Source organism: Rhynchophorus ferrugineus, unplaced genomic scaffold (genome assembly GCF_030347505.1).
Source record: "Rhynchophorus ferrugineus isolate W39M unplaced genomic scaffold, kcgeb_rfMv2 rfM3, whole genome shotgun sequence".
NCBI lineage: Eukaryota > Metazoa > Arthropoda > Insecta > Coleoptera > Curculionidae > Rhynchophorus > Rhynchophorus ferrugineus.
In genome coordinates this window covers 47154591-47176167 of record NW_027472582.1, presented here as the reverse complement: position 1 = coordinate 47176167, position 21577 = coordinate 47154591, and the positions used below count along the sequence as shown (strand labels likewise).

General features: G+C 28.9%; 1 protein-coding gene across 5 annotated transcripts in view; it reads left to right on the top strand.

The window, feature by feature from the left end:
* Window positions 1-19872, top strand: part of LOC143194454 (neuroglobin) — a 232479-nt gene extending 212607 nt beyond the window's left edge. For all 5 annotated transcript variants that reach the window (XM_076401264.1, XM_076401262.1, XM_076401263.1 and 2 more), the window contains one exon: window positions 18999-19872. In XM_076401264.1, coding sequence (XP_076257379.1) covers window positions 18999-19142 — 144 coding nt within the window. In that variant the 3' untranslated portion in view covers window positions 19143-19872. The remainder of the gene's footprint in view (window positions 1-18998) is intronic.
* Window positions 19873-21577: the final 1705 nt, after the last annotated feature.

The following is a 21577-nucleotide window of genomic DNA, read 5'->3' as shown; positions in this document are numbered from 1 at the left end:
TTGACAATTCATCTGTCATCTGTCAAAAGTCATCTGTAACAGACTACTCTTTTTTTAATTTGATATGACTTGAACTCAAATCCTTTTAAGCCGTACGAATTGTTTTATTTATTTAAAATTTGGATATTAAAAATAATAAAACACTGTTGGTAACGCGATTTTTGTTTGACTGATGTAATGACGTGGAAACTGATGCATTTTATCTCGCGTGCCGAAACTAATACAAAAGAAACGCGAGTTTCGGAACGCGACATTAAACTCCTCCAACTACGTATTCTGTGCTCCAACGCACACACGCACATTGTTTTGATAGATATGATCTTTGACGTTAGGAACACACCTACATTGCTTAGACAACAGTGAGTGCTTGTAATTTAATATGAACTTTATACCATAGCAATAAAGCTCAAATTGACTACGTTTTAGTTACAAATCATTTGTATGGGAAAAAGAAAAGGGCTATTTTTAGGGTTTTTCCAGCAATAATTCTAATTTTTCTCGCCGTAAAAACCATCCTTGAACTTCAACGAACATTTTAAAAAAAGATATGGCCAAATTGGTCCAGGCGTTGTTGAGTTATGCGCTTACCAACACATTTTGCGATTCATTTTTATATATAAGATATATATATATATATATATATATATATATATATATATATATATATATATATATATATTTCACCATATAATATATATATATATATATATATATATATATATATATATATATATATTACATGGTGAACCAACTAGTGATCTAAATAAGGAATACAAATAATGAAAATAAACAATGCCTAGAAAAAATAACGGGTAGCTTAGAACATTTAATTTTTTCATTATACTTTTTATTATTTTATCTATAAGGTCACATCGATCCTGTAGCCAATTTCAATAATTTCTTTAAAACTCAAAATCGTATTATGTATTATTTTATTGAAGAGCCAATTACATATTTTTTTCTTAATTCTTATATGTTTATTTATAAAACAGTACAACATTATTACGGGAAGTTTATGTTTTCCCGCTTGATTTTAAAAAATGCGACTGAAAATTACCTCAGTTCTGTTAGACTTACAATTCACATACTACATTGATGAAAACATGTGAGATTTAACTTTGAGTTTACCAAATTTATGATTTCGATACTGTGACTGAATCAGTATGGAAGATCGCTTAGAGATTGATATAAAAACGACATTTAAAGTATTGTAAGAACTATGGTTTTTGCAGTATAGTGAATATAGTACCTATGAAAATTTACATCGAAACGTTTAAACAAAAACTTACGTATTCTCCAGAAATTGCTCCTCTCTACACACATGGTTTAGTTTGTTAGTACTTCCATTTTTACAAAAATAGAAAAACATAACGCTACTCTTAGAGAAGTGAAAAACACAGGAAAATACTGTTAATTAGAAGTGGACAATACTTAATAATATTAATTTTTAATATTTTTTAATTAATTTTATAATGTACAAAGTTTTTGTAATTAGAACGTTAATATAAAAATTATAACTTAAAAAATTATCTATTACTTCATCATCCGTTAATCTTTTATAACTAGGACTAGAAATATTGAAAAATTACGTTTCTTAGAAATAAAGATTCATTAACGGACTTTTGAGACCTGAACATAATCAATCATGTCATGTTTTAAACGGTTTACTTTTAAAGAAAAGAAAAAGTTTTTTCGTTCGCCAATATCGAAGTTTCTGCTACGCGACTACTCATTCAATGCCTTTGTAATGGTCCATTGATCGTTTGCGTCTTCCGAAAATATATGCAGAGATATTTTTAAAGGAAAAACTTTTCCAATATGGAATATTGCTTCCCTGCAAATCATTGTATATTTTGCTTTTCATAAGGGCATAGCCAAAAATCGGCCATCAAACTTTTTGTATGGTTGATTTTCTGAAATGCTTATTGGATACGATGTTTTTTTCTTATAAAATATGATGCGCAGAGACTAAAAGTAACAGTTCGTAAATATTTTAGTACGTAAAGTTAATTGTGTTATATACTAAATTGTTCAATAAAGTTTGTTGTTAAAACAATACGTCACGTTAATACGCTACTTTAGTCACCGATATCTATAGTATTTCTAATAAAATTAATAACGCACGTCATCAAAATATATGGCGTCATATTGTCGCAATGCCTCTGCATCAAAATTAAGTTTTGTTTTATTTTGACTCTGACGTAACAAAACATTAATATAAATAAGTAAATGAAGCGAAAATAATATTATCAAATATATTTTCCTTTAATATTATAATACATCTAATTCATAATTTATGCATAATAACTACGGTTAATTAAACATCCACAACAGTTTGTAGGTTAGAATCATTTTATTATTTACAATAAATTCCTTTCCATAACCCCTATGAAGTAGAGTTCTAGGCGTACTTTTTATGGAGTGGTATCCTCTGGAGTCCTAACCTAATTAGGAACTTTATATTCAAGTTATATATTTGATTTTCATTAGCTTATTTAGCTTCTTACCCATTTTCATATCACTGTATTTCTCCTTAGATTAGTTATAACTTCCTGTTATCTATTATCTTCATAAATTAAACACATATCTATGCAAATATTTCACACTCTACAATACGATTTTCAACAGTTATTCTAAATTAATTATATACTCATCTAAAGTTTTTCCCACTTCTGCCCACTCTGTGTTAGGAATTGCCAACAATTGGCCGGAAGCTCACAATAAAAAAGCTTCAATCGGTCGCTTTCACTATCAGAATCACTGTTCAAGTCAATTACCAAATTGTTAATTTCTAATATATTGAAGAGTTGTTTACAATTCCACCATTTATTAATTTCTTCTTCTATCTGTGTGATGGAGTTTATCCAAACCGAACGTATTATTGTAGAAAACTTCATTCTACAGTATACCTTTTTTTAGTCTTGTTCCTTCAAAAAGTAATTTACATAAAACACGAAACAGTTAATACATATTTACTGAGAGTAGAAACACTAACTCAGCTCCAGGAGTAAAACCATGCCTGTTTCCACCATGAACAATAATATGTCTGCACTTGATTACTAAAAAACTATATGGTCTAACAACTTTCCTTGTCTTTGCATTCTTTATTAGTATTTTTCAAGAGTCGCAATATTCCTTAACTTTATTATATGTTTTTTAAAATGGTATAGTTTTCAAAATTATATCTTACAGTTCATTAGGCTGCTTCCTGGAATTTTGCACCATTTAATGTTTCCTGATAGTGTATGAAGGGATTACTTACATCCTCTAAAAAGCTGCATATCCCTAAGTTTTCTCTGGATACTTTGAAAACGACCAGTTTTCTCGGAAATAATTGTATTAAATTATGTATATGTTGAAAAAACTACTCACTAATTTTTATACATTTCATAAATTTAATCTCAAATAGCACTAACATTAAGGTGGTATTGAATAATTTGACAACAGTGTCGACTATTAGCAACACAAGTCGAATTTTACAGATTTTGGCTACATGTTACAATGCAGAATTCTGTCTCTTTTAAGCTAGAGTAATTCTAATTAATAAAATGAGAAGGAAAAATCCGTTTCGAGTTTAAAACGAATTTTACAAACTAAATTTAACAATACATTTGACTTCATCTATGACGTATATTGATTGTTTTATAAGGGTTATATTAATGTAAACCACTCTAAAGTATATATAGACGCTAATTATGGAATGCTGAAATTTGAATTTTGAACATTTATTTGATATTTTAGTTCCCGTACTTATTCCGGTTTGATTAAGTCAGCTGCAGAAGATCTTCAACACTTTTATATAAAACTAAAGTGATGCTGTCCCGTAAGATCCCAATTGTTGGTGTTAGCTCCACAGATTTAAAAGTGGTAACAATAAAAACAATGAAAAAGAACCTGAAGGACAAAAAAACTAAACAAATCAATTGAAAACTATCAATATTTATTAAACGAACACCCTGCTCAAAATATTTCAGAATTTAAAAGAACCTTCGGGCAGATTAGGAGTTAGCCAACAAGATAATCCCAAGAGCAAAATATCAAAGCTAAAGCATTATTAGTTCCAAGACCGCGATTTCATTGCTTATAAAATAAGCTCAAAAAGTCATGGGAATGTAATTTATATCGACAAAGAAACGGAATATTACTGACAAAGTCTTGCTGTATACATGATGGGATGCGCAAGATCCAGTGTATAACAAATCGCCAAAACTAAATTCCGAATAAGATCCTTCAATCATCCATAAGTTGCTCTTGCATAACATCTCGGCCGAACTGTGCAAAGTGGTGAACAACTTATTGGAGTTACACTATTGCTATTCAATGGGGATATAATCACCCATTCAAATAATTTGATTGATCAGTTCAAACCTCCATTTTAGGAATCGTATATATTATTGGTTTCTTGATAAAATTTCCTACGCAGATGCGTCACGTGACAGCTCTGACGTCATGTTTCATTGACCAATGAAATTTAAATAGAAACTTTAATTTCATTTTTTTTAGATGTAGTAAATTGAATAAAAATATAAAAATAAATACATATATAAGAAATAGCTCAAATACATACGAACAGCATAATAAAACAGTTTTGTTGACGCCTGATGGCGTAAGATGTTGCCTCACCTTTATATAATCAGTTTCAACTTCAATCGTTCTACTGAGTTCCTCATAATTGAAGGCAAATAAAAATTACTATTAATTTCTATTTTCAAAACATAAAATATTGTTTGTTTGTATTTGTATCAAGTTGCAATTTCTCAACTCCTGGTAAAAAATTTCCCTTTAATAAAAAATGTAAATAATATAAAGCAGCCTCAAGTTCATCTTCTTCACAATTTGCTAACCGCAAATGGGATGAAAAATATAAGATGTATATTCCTGTATCCATGAGCTCTAATATAAAAAAAAATCTTGTTTTGGTTAAGTAGGCTTAAGTTAATATACGTATTTGGATAATAACTCAAAATATTGTTTTATATAGATAAACCTTCTCAAAATATTTATTACACTTTTAATTGATGGCTCTTTAACTAATTTATTTATTGTTATTTATTGAATATTTACGTTAATTATAATAATTTTGCGAATGTTATATATCAATATTAAAGGTAACGAACGTCAAAAGAGGTAATTCTAATTTTTTCTAATTTCTAATAAGAAATGGTTACTAATATATCACTCAAAACAGTTCTAAAACTGCCAAATTTAGGACTCTAAAATATCGTTCAGCTTCATAATACTAAAATGTTGACAACAATAATAAATAATATTAGTTCCTAATTATAATATGACCATAAACACGACTCAATTATTTTTTTATATTAGTCTTTTGAACTACATTACTTTTAAAGAATAAAATATATTCAGTTAAAGATACTAAAATAATTAACTAACAAATAATTAATTTAAAAATTGTTAACTCATTAGTTATACACAGTAAAGAGCAAAAGGCATATTAGGAAACAATAAACGGCTATTAAAAGATTGTGTGAATCATGATGTCAATTACAGAATATCGCTCATAAAATTATATCTATAATTTTAATAGATACTAAACTTTTATACTACATAAAAAATACTAAAAGCATTAAACAACAAAGAATTAATTTCCCAATTCTTAATACATTGATCATGAACATTAAAAACCAAAAGGGATTTTAGAAAACCATGAATGAATATTGAAAGATTGTGTGAATCATAATAACTCTCCATCAATTACAAAATATCGCTCATAAAGTTATATCTATAATTTTAATAGATACTAAAGTTTTATAGTTAAGTTGATACTAAATAATTAAATGTTAGTTATGATACCGTTAAATATATTGTGCTCTAAAAACTTTATTTCAATAAAATAAAATATAATAAAGTTATGTCAAAATACGTATAACAATATATTAATTAACTTGTTTTATATTGTTGTAAATTTAATGGTATAAATAAAATAATGAATGAATAAAAGGTTTGATGATTTTACATTTAAAAGTAAATATCATATATGTGCATTAAAATATTATAATTTTAAACCTCATTACGCTGATTTAAAACTTAATAAGTTGCAAATATGCTTTTATTATGACATATTGCAATAATTTGTTAGTAATTTGTTGTAAAAAAAACTGAAAGTGTGTTAATGTCAGTAACCAATAAACAATCTGGATGTAGTTATTTGATATAAAAAAATCTATTGGCGAAGCCTATCGAACATCTTTAGAAAATTATAGTGATGATGTCATATCTTAATTATCGGTTTTGGTTTCAGCAATTTAATATCAAGGAACGTCCTGGAGAATCACAAAATTTTAAAGCATATTGGACTAAACACTAGGTCAAACTCTCGAACAACTTTCAAACAACTTAGCAGGAAATATTAGCAAAAATAGCTAATACTTGAACCAACCCTATGACGTATTGTAGATATAATGCTGTAATCTTAAGCGAAAAAAGTCATCATTACCATTTTCTATACGTTTTTTCCATCTTTCTGACAGCATGACAATCTCCTCTCTCAAATCCGATGTTGAGCATTAAGAAACCGTGTGCCAGCTGAACCCTGCTAAATCGATTTAAACCGACCAGTTGATTAGTTGTCACCAGAAGACGATTTCTCTAATGAGTGGCCTGGCTGTAGCATAAATTCCCTTAAGCTACAACAGTGTATTCATCACAACTCTTGCAACGTGTGGCCAAGCAGTGTTTTGTAACAGGATAACCTTGTATCTGTTAGTCCCTATTGCTAGTCTATATTGCATTAAAACGTTTTTGAATTTATAAAATTGACGATAGAAAAAATTAAGAGTTTCATTCGACTTTAATAGACCGCAATGTATATTACCTTGCTAATTATACCAAATGCACGCCAAAACTCATAGCTTTTGTACTTTGGTGTCGATGTGGATGGCTTTCCTCGACTAACACAAGGCTTTTTGCGCTTGGTATTGTCATAGTAGATATTCTTTTTATCTCCATCGTTTGATGGATCGCATGTGTTTTCAAATCATACCAGAAATGTGTTGAATGATTAAAATGCAATTTTGAGAGTACCATAAATAGCGTCTGTACACACCGGCTAACTCATTAACACCAAGTGGAAAACTAGTATTTAATGTAGATAAATATCAACAGCATCGGATTTAATAGTTACTAGTAATAGCCCAATGGTCGAAATTGGACCACGATTTATTAAATTAGTGTTTATCAAATAATAGAGTGAAGATTACCACATTTCTAAATATTATAACAAAAATATTATAAGTAAGACTAATTTCAGAACTGTAACAAATATAAGTATATATGATATTTCTTTACTTTTATGCTATAATCATAAATGTGGAATAATAAATGAGGTAATACATGTTTATATATTATAACAAGAAATCTATAAATAAAATAACTTCGAAATTAATATTCGCCTTGCATGAATGTTAAAATAAACACAATTAGGTAATTTATTTTATACAGTTTGGAAATGTGTATTAAAGGAATGTATTTACAATCATTAAATTATTGATTTCTCCAAAATGTAGGTATATAAAGTTAATAATCAAAACAATTGATACAAAATTCAAATAGTAAAATATCATACAGTCACGTTAATATTTATCACCGCTTTGAAATGTTTACAAATTTACTGTTAATAATTCATAATTCCTTTTACTTGTCCTATATATTCCATCTATGCGAATTATTTAGTTAACTTAATTTTAGTTCCTGGATATTTTCATTACTTCATCTATGTATTCATATAGACTTTATCTTTTATTTCTTACCTAAAATATATATTGTAAAAATAATAAATCCACCAGGCTGATTAAAGGAATAATTTGTTTATATAAATTTTTAAATAAAATTGCATTGTTCTTTGTGTATTTATTCCGCTCTTCAATGTTAGACTTGCAGAGAGCTCATTTTTAATTTGCCTTCTGCCTTCTTTCATTATCTACTGCTTACAACTTTGTCTGATTCCCCATGTAGGAACTAAAAACTCACCTACAAATGAAGAATTAAAATTCTATTAAGCTATTTTACAACTGTTAATGTTCTTTTCAACATTCATCTTAACTCCTAATGCATAAATTAACGTATTTATCTGCGGCAATATTCGGTTATTGCTTTGTTAAGGATTGCATTTACTATAGAAACCTAAAATTAGTCAGAAGTTAATACCACTAAAATTTACAGAAAAAGCTTAGTACTGTCTCCAGGACCATATTACTATATGCCCTTAGGAAAGAAGAATTTGTCTTAGATAATGACTGTTCACCAGAAATCAAATTAAATCAACAGCTGATTTCGAAATTCTAAATTTCTTGTAAACAAAGACAGGTGTTATTCTCGAATTTTGTTAATCAATGTTGGGATAAAATTTCGCATATGTCGGGTTTTTCTTTCACGGCATATACCTTCCCATAAAACAAACACATTAATTTGTTCTCTCTACAAAAGTTTCAAATATAATTTTACGTGATCTTACTATTCTTAATCCTTATTTATCAAAACTTGCTATAACTGTTTAATAGTTCCTACAGTACGAGAATAAACGAAAATAAATAACTTCATTTAATAATGTTTTAACGCACCCGCTTTTTATTTTATTATCGTTTCAAATGTTATATTTAGGGATTGCTGTCAGATTTTATTTAGTTGTATTCTGTAGTACACAAACATTTTAGGACTAAAAGTTGTTCATCGATATAATTTTTTTAGAAAAAGATATTAAGCTTTTTAATGGTTGGTTACACTTCGCATTTTATCATTAAATATCGTTGATTAATATACATGCAAGCATCTATTATCAGCTAAATATGGGAAGGGACAGTGAAGTGCGTAGACTAAAACGTCTAAAACCATTCGATTATTGGACATATATAGACTTTAGTATAAGCTTTAAAATAAGAATAGTTAATTAAAATGAATTTTGTACAGGAGATCACTTAATGAAGTGATTTTCGGAATTACTAAGAGTAATAATAACAAACATATTTTGTGGATTTATCCTTGTTTCTCTTCTAACATATTTTAAATGGACGGACGAAAGCTAAACAAATATATAATCACTAATAAGTGATTATTTCCGACTTGCCTGAGTTAACAACATAATAATTACAAAAAATAGTTTACACAAAAAGCCCGCCTGCACACTACGAGTTTTGGCACGGTGTCACCATATTGTGTACCCCATATATGAGTTCAATAGCTTCAGGAACTTCTTAATAAGAAATAATACGATTCCTCGGTTCTCTACGCAATATATACCATACTAAACCTCTATTCGGAGTCTTTTACCTTATCGTTATTATCAGTTTGTTAGCTTGAATGTATATACATTTAAAATTATATTATTATATATTACTGTCTATTTTTGGTTACTATTGTTTTAGTCATTAGTATGTTATTGTTAGACTCCCCGATTGTCTTATTAATTTTATAATATTTAATATTTTGTATATACACTTTATATTTGTCCTTATCCCCTGTTATATCATCTCGCATAAGTTTATACTCGCAAAATGATGACATCTTCAATGTGAGCCAAAAAATGGGTACGTTACTGAGCCAGGGTACGTTATTTAGAAAAACAATTTAAGATTTGGAGATTAATGAATTGACTAGCTTCAGCATTTGGTTGATGTATTGTACATTTACTAAAACGAGTGGATAGTTAGTTGCGAAAAAATAATAATTACCTTGCCGTAATACTAGTTCTAGAACAATTATATATTATTTCTCACCTACCCTTTAATTCCCTTTATATTCTGTAGTACACAAATATTTTAGGACTAAAAGTTCTTCACCAATATAAGTTTTTTTGAAAAAGATATTAAGCTTTTTAATGGTTGGTTACACTTCGCATTTTATTAATAAATATCGCCGATTAATATACGTGCAAGCTTCTAATATTAAATTAAAATTTACGTCTGCTATATGCTGACAAATTAGCACACAATTCCGTTTTTATTTGCTTATGTTGTTCTATATTTGCTATAGAAAGGCGCAGTGTTTATTTTTTACATGATATTTCATTATTTATAACCCGAAACTGCCATGCATTCAAATCAGATCCAAGCCATGTACTCCTTACCATATCTGACATCTTATATTCGTAAAACGGCAATATGATATACGACTTATACGTCGAAAGCTTGGTAGTTTTGCATTAAAAACCCAATATTTAGTTGTCGTAGAAAGGGCGAGCTTAAATGGTGGAACATTTAGGGCCAAACTGAGCCTATTCAATCCTTTATATAAAGTCATTAATTTTAATAACACATATTCTTCCGCATTTCCTTTTGTAGAGTTCTATTATTCTGATGTGTTTTTCATTAAAATATAATATAACATACTAAAATATTTACTAAATACATTATTTGTCACTATTTGCTAAGCACTTACATTTAGTCTGATTATTTTTTCACTTAAAAAAAAACATTTATTAAGAAAAATTGAATTTCTACAATTTTTTCTTGTATTTCTCGTAATACACCAATGAAAATAATATTTGGTGGGCATTGATCAATTTTCCCAACTTCTTCAGAATTTGAAAATAATGTATTAGCCAAGCTGTGCTGTATCCACATAAGAAAATAGTTATTAGAGAACGCTACTTCGGGTAAATACGCTGAGAAAGTCTAAATCTTCCATTATTTTCTGAGCAGCAATATCTTTCACAACTTTTAAAAGGTGTTGTTGGTCATTGTCATATAGGAAGATGATTAATTTGTTCATTTGATATTACAGGCCTACAATAATGAACAATAAAGGAAGTAAAAAAGGAACTTCCAAGAAAAGCACTAATTAGGATCATCAACGTAATAAATGCTTCAATTATATTACAATATGTACCACAACTGTGGATGGTAGCTGAAGTAATTTTGTATTATATTATGTATATAATTATGATTCCTAAACTAGGAAAGTCGCCTCATGAAACAACATCATATCGGCCGATATTGACTATTGCCGACAATGTCCAAATTATTTGAAATTTTTTTATTAAAAGTATAAAATCTATTATTGAGGGAAAGCATCTTATTCCAGATCACCAATTTGATTTCAGAAAACAACATTTCATGATTCCACTGCGAATCACCAATGTCATAGAAAAATTACTGAAAGAAAACTTGCTTATCAGTAGGTAGTTCCGTATAGAAATACATCCCAATATATTGGCACCACTTTTGATGTTAAACTCAAGTGAAAGATACATGTTAAAAAAGTGACGAAATAAAGCAAAGTACAAGAAATGTACGAGTTATTCGGTAGATATCCAGCCCTGTCAGTATATAATAATTACTTGCTTTACCAACAACTCTTGAAACCAGTGTGGAATTAGGGTGATCAATTCTGCAGTTGTACCAGCCAAAGCAATAGAAAGATAGAGCATACAAGGATTCCAAAACAAGTTACTGCGAACTATCGTTGATGCTCCATAGTACATTCCTAAGGGCAATCTGGATAATGCCCTGAAGGTAGAAACTGAATCAATAAAGCAAATCAATGCACATCAATGGTGAGGTTCTCTATCTCCTAGATAATGATGACTTAGTCAGAAGATTAAAGATAATAAAATCATTTGGTCTAATACAACAATGTTATATGTAAAACTCAGTTGAAACTCATTAAAAATAGTGACATAGATGTTAGATGACTAAAGTGTTAATCGTAGAATAAGTATTCGTAATTTTAAACCAAGAAAATTAGCAAATTAGGATAAAAACTTATTACTAGTATTCATTTGCTAGATTGCTATAATAAATAATAAATAAATATATAATACACGAGGATTGTCATTAAGTATTTGGATTAGGGTTTTTATAAATATCAGTTTCATTTGACAAAACTATGTCATTCGAGACCGTAGAACCTAATTCTAAATAAATAAAAATAAATCTAAATTTACCCTGAAATTTAAGTAGTATAAAACATATCAAGTTGCTGATTCAGTTTGGTCTTGACCTTATTCTCCTTGACCGTAAACACGTATATAGGTCACTGAGTATTTCGTCAATTAAATAAGTAATGGCTTCCGATGTCAGCCCATCTTCCCTTTCTTTTATGACCGCCATTTTCGCCGATTTAACGCCCACCCATAACGAAATATTTTTCAACATTTTTTTTCTTTTATTGGATGCCGTTCATTTTTCTCCTCGGCGTCTGACTGTGAACGGAATAAGTTCGACTGCTTCTCGACCAAAGCAGTTATAATAATGTACGAAGTCATCAAAGGGGAATAGAATGTTCATCAAATCGCCAAAACATTATTGAATAGCGCAAAGTGTGAATAGTAAAGGCTGATAATCGATTTTGATTAAATGTAGAAATAATTACTGATATTTTATATCATCTACGTTGAGGAGAGAAAATAGATATTTTGTATTAAACTAGCTGTACTACGCATTGCAGTGGGTGAGTCTTGTTAAACACAAAGGAAAGAGGATGCGCACATTTCTAATATAATATTTAATTTCACAGTACTTGTGGATATATAATACTTTTGTTTTTCAATTGTCTCAATCAATTCAACTTAATCAATTATATCGCGCTACTGTTAGGGTCTTGGATGCTTGAAAGGACAAGGCGGTGTCTTTATATTAGTCTGAAAAGTGTGATTAGTGAGATGTTTAGACAAAGGAGTGTGTTTATATTGGAATAGAATTGAGCCGGCAGTATCACTTTAAAGCAAATTAAGAGTTTTTGTTGTTTCAAACTCTTCACATTTCCAATTTGGCATACTCGGTAGGATTATTTTGAATTTACTCAATAAGCCGGAAAAAATATCAAGAAAAGGAGACAGATTGGCATTGGATGGGCAATCGTTCCGGAGTTACTCCAAGCATTCGTTGCTATAGTTAAGTGAAGTTAGAGTAAGAGTATTTCAGCAGGTAAAGAAATGTGAACTAAAGATGGCCAATGAGTAGATATCTAGCCGTAGAAATTCATTTATATTACAAAATAGTTGAACTAACAGTATCGTCTTGCATTACCATTCAATAAGTCCCTCGACAACCTCTAACCGTAAAATAAAATCATTTAAAAGTAAAATTATTAGTTTAGGTAGTTTTATATTTATGCTATTAAAGTTTATTTATTGATGGATCTTTCTAGAATTACTTTTTATGCGTTTTTCCAGATTTGTCTTTGGTCGCTTTCCATGACTATCTAGAATTATTGTCACTCAGTATATTTTTATATTTTTGATTTAAAAGTGCACATTTAGTGGAACCATCTTTCAGGCATTCTCACACGCCAATATAATAAATCCTACTTGAAGGTGCTGAACAAACACGACACCGAATTCATAATGCTTATTAAAGCATAACAGTTGTTACTCATAGTGTAAATTATATTATTTGAAGTTTATTACTATCTACAAATTACATAGCCTTGTTGGCAATGTTTGTTTAGTACCTATTTATTGGATAAGGTGTTAAAAAACTTATTTTGTTTAAAACATTTCGTTTTTCTATCTGGATAACATACTAATTAATGTCGCCTCATTATTACTATCGTAGCATCAACTAGCTTCTCTAACTTTTACTAAATTATTCTTCCTCCAATGCAGAATTTTCCCACCTTTAGATTCCGAAAGCATGTAAACGTTTTATTTTGATTTCATTCCATCATTTCATGAGTTTTGTCCAATAAGCCTTGCAATTCAAAGTCTTCGAATTTATTGGCTCGTTAAAACAAAAACCGTTAATGGGTTATGACGGAGTAGAATCAACCATAAAATTCCAAAACTAATTGATTGGCTGCAATAACAGATTATTCAAATCAAATAGCAAAAGTAATAAATGTCGAAAATTCGGTTTTGAGTCCTTCTTGTTTAACGTATATATATACACTGTATAACTCAAAAATATTTAGGGAATCAGTTCATTTATATAGATAGATGTAAAAACCATTGAATTTAACAGTTAGGTAAGGCCGTTTATATTGATAAAACTATATGCAAACACCTAATGTCTTGGTTTAAATTATCCGATTTCCTAAACTGTTTATATCAAATATATATAAACACTACAGAGAGCACACAAAAAGAAATATTGTATGTATTAGAATATATTTTCATTACAAATATAATATAAATCAATATCTAAAACATACTTTATTATTGTATAACGATTCTTCTACGTTATGTGATAAATTTATTTCAATCGCTAATATTAATTGGCATATAATCTATCTAAAGAACATGACAAGCGATAATAAACAGATGCTGCTTAATATATTGCCAAGCCCTTCGCTATTCTTACACATAACGGCGACAGAATATTGCTATAATATATCTACGGTACATAGATCAGTCTTATTGAAAGAGTAATAAAGAAGTAATTTTGGGAACACAAAGATTAGTGCCAATTATTTAGCCCGTATTTTTAATTTGTATCGCCTATAGATTTATTTGACTCCTGTAATATGTGTGACTATTTCTGTAATATAACAAATAAAAGAAGACATTATTATTATCTAACAAATTTGTCATTTTATACATAATTCTAGTATAAAACTGTAAAACCCAAAAAAGTTAACTAAATAGTGATAATAGTGGCAACACCAAGTTGTTTAATATTTTTTGCGAAAGTGAAAGGGTTCTGAAATCATAAATAAATAAGAGATATAATAAGGAATAAAAATAAATGCATAAGGGATTTTATTTTTCTGTATAATTCCTTTAATACAACGATCTTCAAATTTGTAGATTTCAACAAGCTTGCAAAAAAACTACTATCGTGATCATTTCTTAAAATTATTCTACCCGAAAAACTCTTTTGACAAAAAAAGAAAATGCGAAAAAGCTAGAGAGAGATAAAGCTGGAAAGCTGTAATAAGCAAGGAATCGCGAATAAGCTGGATGTGGAAATAATTTATCTTCTAACTCAGTGATTTTAGTGATCGAACCTTGAGCTGTGTAAGAGGATGTGTTATCTTCATTGTAAATAGGTTTTCTTATTCTAACGTTAACGGAAAAATGGTCCTCTACAAAATTTATTAATCAAACTATGAGTAGTACGGGAAAGACTACGGAGAACTGATCAAAATATAGTATATGATAGGTAATTCTGGTAAATATTACAATTTAGTCTGGTGATGTTAACTGACCTATAAAAAAACATCAATAAAAACGAAAGAATTATTACAAACTTGATAGAAAATATGATATATTTATATAGCATATATATTTATAGCATGGATATATATATATAGCATGGATACATTTATTTATGTATATTCACATAATATGACATATTTGCTTTGCATTTGGTTATTTAATACTACCCATGTGTTCCAAATCTACCGTAGTCCAGATTTTTCTGTTGTCACTTTATAAATAATAATCGGAATGCTAGTTCAATTGGATTAATTAATAAGTTTTCTTGAAGGATCAGTGATTTACGAAACTGATATCAATTGGTTCTTGGGTATTTACTATCGACTTGAAGATTGATTATAAAAGTAACTGTATATTAAACCTGTTTATTATAATAATTATATAATAATATATAACTATAATATATTATAATATATTTGATCTAAAAAGATTTAAAAAATATATGTGGACTCTTAATGCGAATATTATGTCTGAATTAAATGTGAATGAAAGATAATTTCCTGCTTCGGATTATTTAAGATTGTGGTTATATCATGCATACCCTCCAAGGATACCGTATCTGCCAATAATGATAAAAAGTGGTTCTGGTGCGAGATAGTGTTGCACATTTCTGCACGCAGTTTTGAAAACTGATTTGGAAATGTTCCTGTACAAAATTCCATTAGTCTAAAAATTGCTACCGAGAGATCCCGATCAACGAGTTCAGTACAGTAATTCAATCCTACGGCTGTGTAGTATGTTCAGTTACCACGTCATTTTTATGTTCAGTGGCCACGTCAATAAACCGAACAATCGGTTTTGGAGAATACAGAATCCTCAATTAATTCATGAAACATCATTGCATCCACTAAAAACAACTGTATGGTGTGGTATTCATGCTGGAAACATCATTGGTCCCTATTTTTTTGAAAATGACCAAGGTGTTGCAGTTACTGTTCCTGCTGAACGGTACCAAGACATGATTCGATATTTTCTTGTACCAGAAGAGCAAGGACTACAGGACATGCAGTTTCAGCAAGATGGGGTAACAGCACACACAGCTCGTTCAACAATTCAATTATTGAATGAAGTTTTTTCCACGAAGATTAATTTCGCGAAGCATGGACAGCCAGATCTCCGGAATTAACAGCACCAGACTTTTTATGGGGTTTTCTCAAATCCAAAGTTCATGTGAATAAGCCCCAAATGATTCAAGATCTTAAAGACAATATTCATCACGAAATTGAAGACATTCAGCATCAGATGTTGCCTTAAAAAGAGCCGAAAGTTGCATAGCAAATCGGGGTCTACTTAGTAACCACCGAAATGGTTAAGGTGTCATTTACTCTATTTTCTATAGCATTATCAAAAATATGTTAAGTCAGCTTAGTAACCGCAATGGTTAAGGTGACAGGATGTCCTCCTATTGCGATAGTTGCGGGTTCAAATCCCAAAGAGCATGGATATTTGTTAGCCATCCAAGGTTTTTTTTTGTCTAAGTTGGTCACTGGTCACAATCGGTAGACTTAATGAGGAACCATGGTGCAGAGCCCACGTTAAACAATAGGCCCAACCCAGATAAAATTTCATTTAATGTTATATATTTACTTTAACACTGATTAATGAATAATTATTAAACCAGTCTAGTTCAAATAATTTCCAACATGAGAAAATTAAAAATTTAATCGATAGTTTTTAATTAAAAATTGCAACCTCTGATGTAATATTTGTTTGACCTATTTTACTGTAATAGAAACTTCAACTGCAACTCGTAAAACTTTATATTCCTAAGTTTTATATTTTCTTTATTATTATTTCATATTTTCTACATTTTCTAAATCTTCGTGCTTCGACAGTGATATGAAAAGTTTATATTTCGTAGATATATTTTTCTCTTTTAATAATGTTTCTAAAATTCTAAGGAGCTTTGGAATAATTCCATCCTAACCACGCTTATGGAAAGTCGACTTTAGGTTGAAATAATCACATTTTCACAAGAAAGTACCAACAATATAAAAATATTATAGTAAATAAATAAAATATGTAATAGATTATATATAATCTAAAAATAACTTTTGGATAAATATATTAGGTTTACTTATTGTTATAATTTTATTTAATGCATTAAAATACTATTAAAATATTATTTTTTAATTTAATGTTTTCTATGTTCAAACTGCTCTCCTGCCATTAACCACCATTAATTTATTTTTAACTTAGTTCCAATACACTACAGTTCCTTCAAAGGTACACGATAATCCTCTCCATTTACACCGTTTTCGATCGCGCACAATTACACATGTTCATATGGTTTAAATAATAAGACATATTTATAGGGTTTTCTCTTAATACATTGGTACTTCTTATAGGAAGGATACATGTTATAGGCCTTGATTATCTTACTTGCTGATTTAAGCTCTTATGGAGAATTCCTCATTCTTGTTTCAGCTTTTTAATTTCTGGTTTAAGCTTTTGGATTTTTATTATTAAATAAGTCTTATCTGCAGAATCACTAATTTATTGTTACCTCTTTATAGATTTCCTTGTCTTTTTGACCAGTTTTTGAATTTAGATTATTTTAAACCTTTAGATTACATGTATAATCTAAAATTACCTCATGTAATCTCTTTGATGTATTTGTGCTGTGCTTATTAGGTAAGCCCGGTTTTAATTGTCTACATCTAGTAGCTCAATCGTTTTTTGGCTGGTATATGTTATGTTATAAAAAAAATTGGCAAAAAATTGTTCTAACTTGTGCATCCATAGATAAAGCACACGTCTATGTGGTGAGTATTTAAGAATACCTCAAATTAATGTTTCTTGTTTCCAGTACCATTTCCATCACTATTTCCATACTGTATAGGGAATTAGAATTTTTAAGGGAAATAATGTTATTTGTTTTTATAGTATTGCATATACCTCTTTGTAGTTCTCTTGCAACTATACACCCCTTATCGCCAACAAGGTATTTTCCTGAAATATTTGGATCTTTAGCCAAAATATTTTCGTTTTATTAGTTTTAGTGCTTCCTGAGGTTAGGTACTCTGTCCATTTAATACCACTTGCAGATCTGTTGAAATGTAACGCTTTGAGTATCTTTAGCATATGTAAATAGTGAAATAAGTTTGTTGTTACTTAATGCTTCTGTTAGTTTTCATATTATTAATATATTGTATTTCATTATTTGTTTTAATGCCTTCTGTCTAGTTAAATGGTAGCAAATATAATGGAAATGGTATGTTTTCCTATTCCTTACACATTACCTTGACTTACACGGTAGTGTTGTTTATATTATCTTTCTTGCTGAATTAGCTCTCGGTATTCATCCATTCAATTTATCTATGGTTCATTAAATTAGTTGTATATTCACATTCAATTCACTTTAATTTAATTCATTTTTATTTTTATGTTTTATTGGGCTTGAATACCATTTTTCAGAAGATTCAATATCCTAAATCTACTTATTTTTAGAAATAAATATGTTTCTTGTACATAATTTCCACTAATTTACCTTTGTAGGTTTTCATCAATTTTAAATTTGAAATATATTTTGTCTAATAACTTATTATTTTACTTATTCCTGTTTTACGATCCCATGTTTTATACCTTAAATGATATGATGTTTTTTAATATAAATCATAACTTTTCAGCAGATGGATGATCCTGGTTGATGCCAAGTCGTTTGTTATTTTCAATTAATCATATACATATCACTTGAAAAACTAACCCTTTGTCTTTTATATATTACTCACGTATATTTTTATACTTATTTCATCCAATCGGAAGTGATATTGCCGGTAATGACATTACTCTACATGCATTTAAAACATCAACAGTTTGCTTTACTATAAAATTAAAAATGGTTAAATAACCAACATATTAATATTATTTATTTTTATCTTTACAGAAAATAGAGAGGCCCTTCTTAGATGCCGTAGAAACCACTCTAGGCGATAGGTACACTGCCAACGTGCAGAATATCTACCAAATAACCATCAAGTTCATCATCGAGACCCTGGTGAAGGGTTTCGACAACGCCAATGCCACTTGAGACACGGACCAACTAGACTGAAAATCAATACAAATATACAGGGTGATTCGTCCTAAGTGGTGTTTAGGTTGAAAACGAGGACTAAAACATTATACACGACCCACTTGGAATGAACTCATTTGTATATATAATATATAAAAATGTGTATAAGGAAACAATATACGTCACTCATTTTTTAAATTAATGTTCATATACTCTACAATATAATTTCAATTAACATACGTGGTATTGGGAGAACTTTTATACAGATTGTAATGTTTAAAAGTCTAATTTTCTAAATATAAAGGTACGGATAACATGTTAGTAATATCATTAGCTTTTGTTAATTTGTATATAATATTAAAGATTCTTTATGTCTTCCTATAGTATTTATTTCTAGAAAGAAGACAAGCTAGAATAGTCACAGAAGATTTCATAAAATTGTAATGATAACATTTATAAATAAATCAAAAACTAATTTTTATAAGTGGTAAAAAATATATCGAGTGAAACTCTTTATTTTCTGTGACTAGTTCATGTATAAATTCGAGATTGTATATAAGGGATTTTTGTTATATAAATTTGTAGCAAAAAAAAGACATTTGCTTAGTAGAGGAACGAGTATACATAATATTATACAAACCAAATAAAAAACACAGTACTTGTTTTATGCCAAATATTAATATATATTATTTCAATTGTGTTATAAATAACCATTATAATAATAAATCGTGCACAACAGTTTACATTAGTTTATGTTATTTTTAAATATATATTTTTGTAAAATGACCAAAAATGACATATTTGAACCACGTATAGAATAATTCTTATGAAGTATTTAGCTTTATAACTATTATTCTAACATATTTCGAATCTCTTGCATACTCTTGCACCTTGATTGCTAATTATTTCAAGAAATGCTTGACATGTTGTGAGTGCACTAGATATAGATTATTTTTATAAGAAGAATGATTTAAGTATGTGGCGTTATTTAAAAAAGAGAAGCAAATCTATTTCTATAAGTGTATAATTTGTATCATTTTATTTTCATATAAAGGACGAGAAACTTCTAGTCAAATTCTGTATTGCATCTCTTATACTAACCGATTGTTTGATAATCTATTATTATCTCCTTATAATCTTTAAGGTTAATACATATACTTAATATATATCATTGTACCATCTCGCTGTCATTATTATTAACTATTAAATAACATTTATAATCAAGTTAAGATAGGCGATAGTGGGGCAACTTCATAGAGTTTTATATTTCACTTTGAAATGAATGAAAATGTAAAATATGAAACTGGTTGGCTGCTATATTCGTGATGAATGACTTGTATGATAAATCATTTGATGATGATTTGATGCTTCCGTTAAGAAATTCAAAAGCGAGTTTTCTAATTTGAGTACAAAATACATTTCAGAACTTAAAGATGTAGTTATTTAAAATCAATTATCTTCACCTATAAACACTTGATATGATGATAATATTTTTAAATAGATAATAAGGAAAACTAGGACTCACACTTCCAGAATCTTCTGATATTCTAAGAAGTTTAATCTAGTCAAAAAATACACTCAAAGTAAGGTTATAGAAATAATTTGTGTCAAATGGTACACCTAAAAACTACGAACCCACCCTAACACTCAATATGTAGGTGACCCTTGGGTGAATATGCCCCACTACCCGCGTGTATTTATTATATATATATATATATATATATATATATATATATATATATATATATATATATATATAATATATCAGTGGATGGTTTTTACTGGTTCTTCTGATATGCATTACCCTTTTAACATCGGATCATATATGGCATACATATTTTCATCTAAATGCTCCAAAATAAATAACTTCACACGTTTCCTGTTTAAGTAAGAAAAACACGTAAAAATATCAACATACTCTTTCCCAAGAGTGACACATATATTCCAATGCTCCTTTTCTGTCTATTCTTTTGTATACTATGCAGTACGATTTTTCTTTGCTGTTAAAATAAGTTGCACAATATCACTAGGGTATCCATATTTATTAATTTTCATATATACTATTTTTCGTTAGATATTCGTATTATTTTACTCAATAACTCCAAATGGCATTCTTGATCAGCATTCTATTTATGCCCAAAGTAGTAAAGTAGCTCACGCACCAAATATATGTGTAAAATTGAAAACAGATCATGTTTAAATTTCCTTGAGATATCAGTGTTGTTTAAAATCTCACGCAGATTCATTTTACATTTCTATATTTTTCGGATCAACTTTGAATTATAGCTAGCGTGCTTCTTTTTAAAATATTTATAATGTATCTATTAAATCACATTTAATATTGCATGCATTATTTGAAGACCAATATCATCCACAAATTATATGGGTTTATCAGCAATGAAACCGTATATGTGTCACCCTGGGGACTTACTAAGTAAGGTAACTATATTATT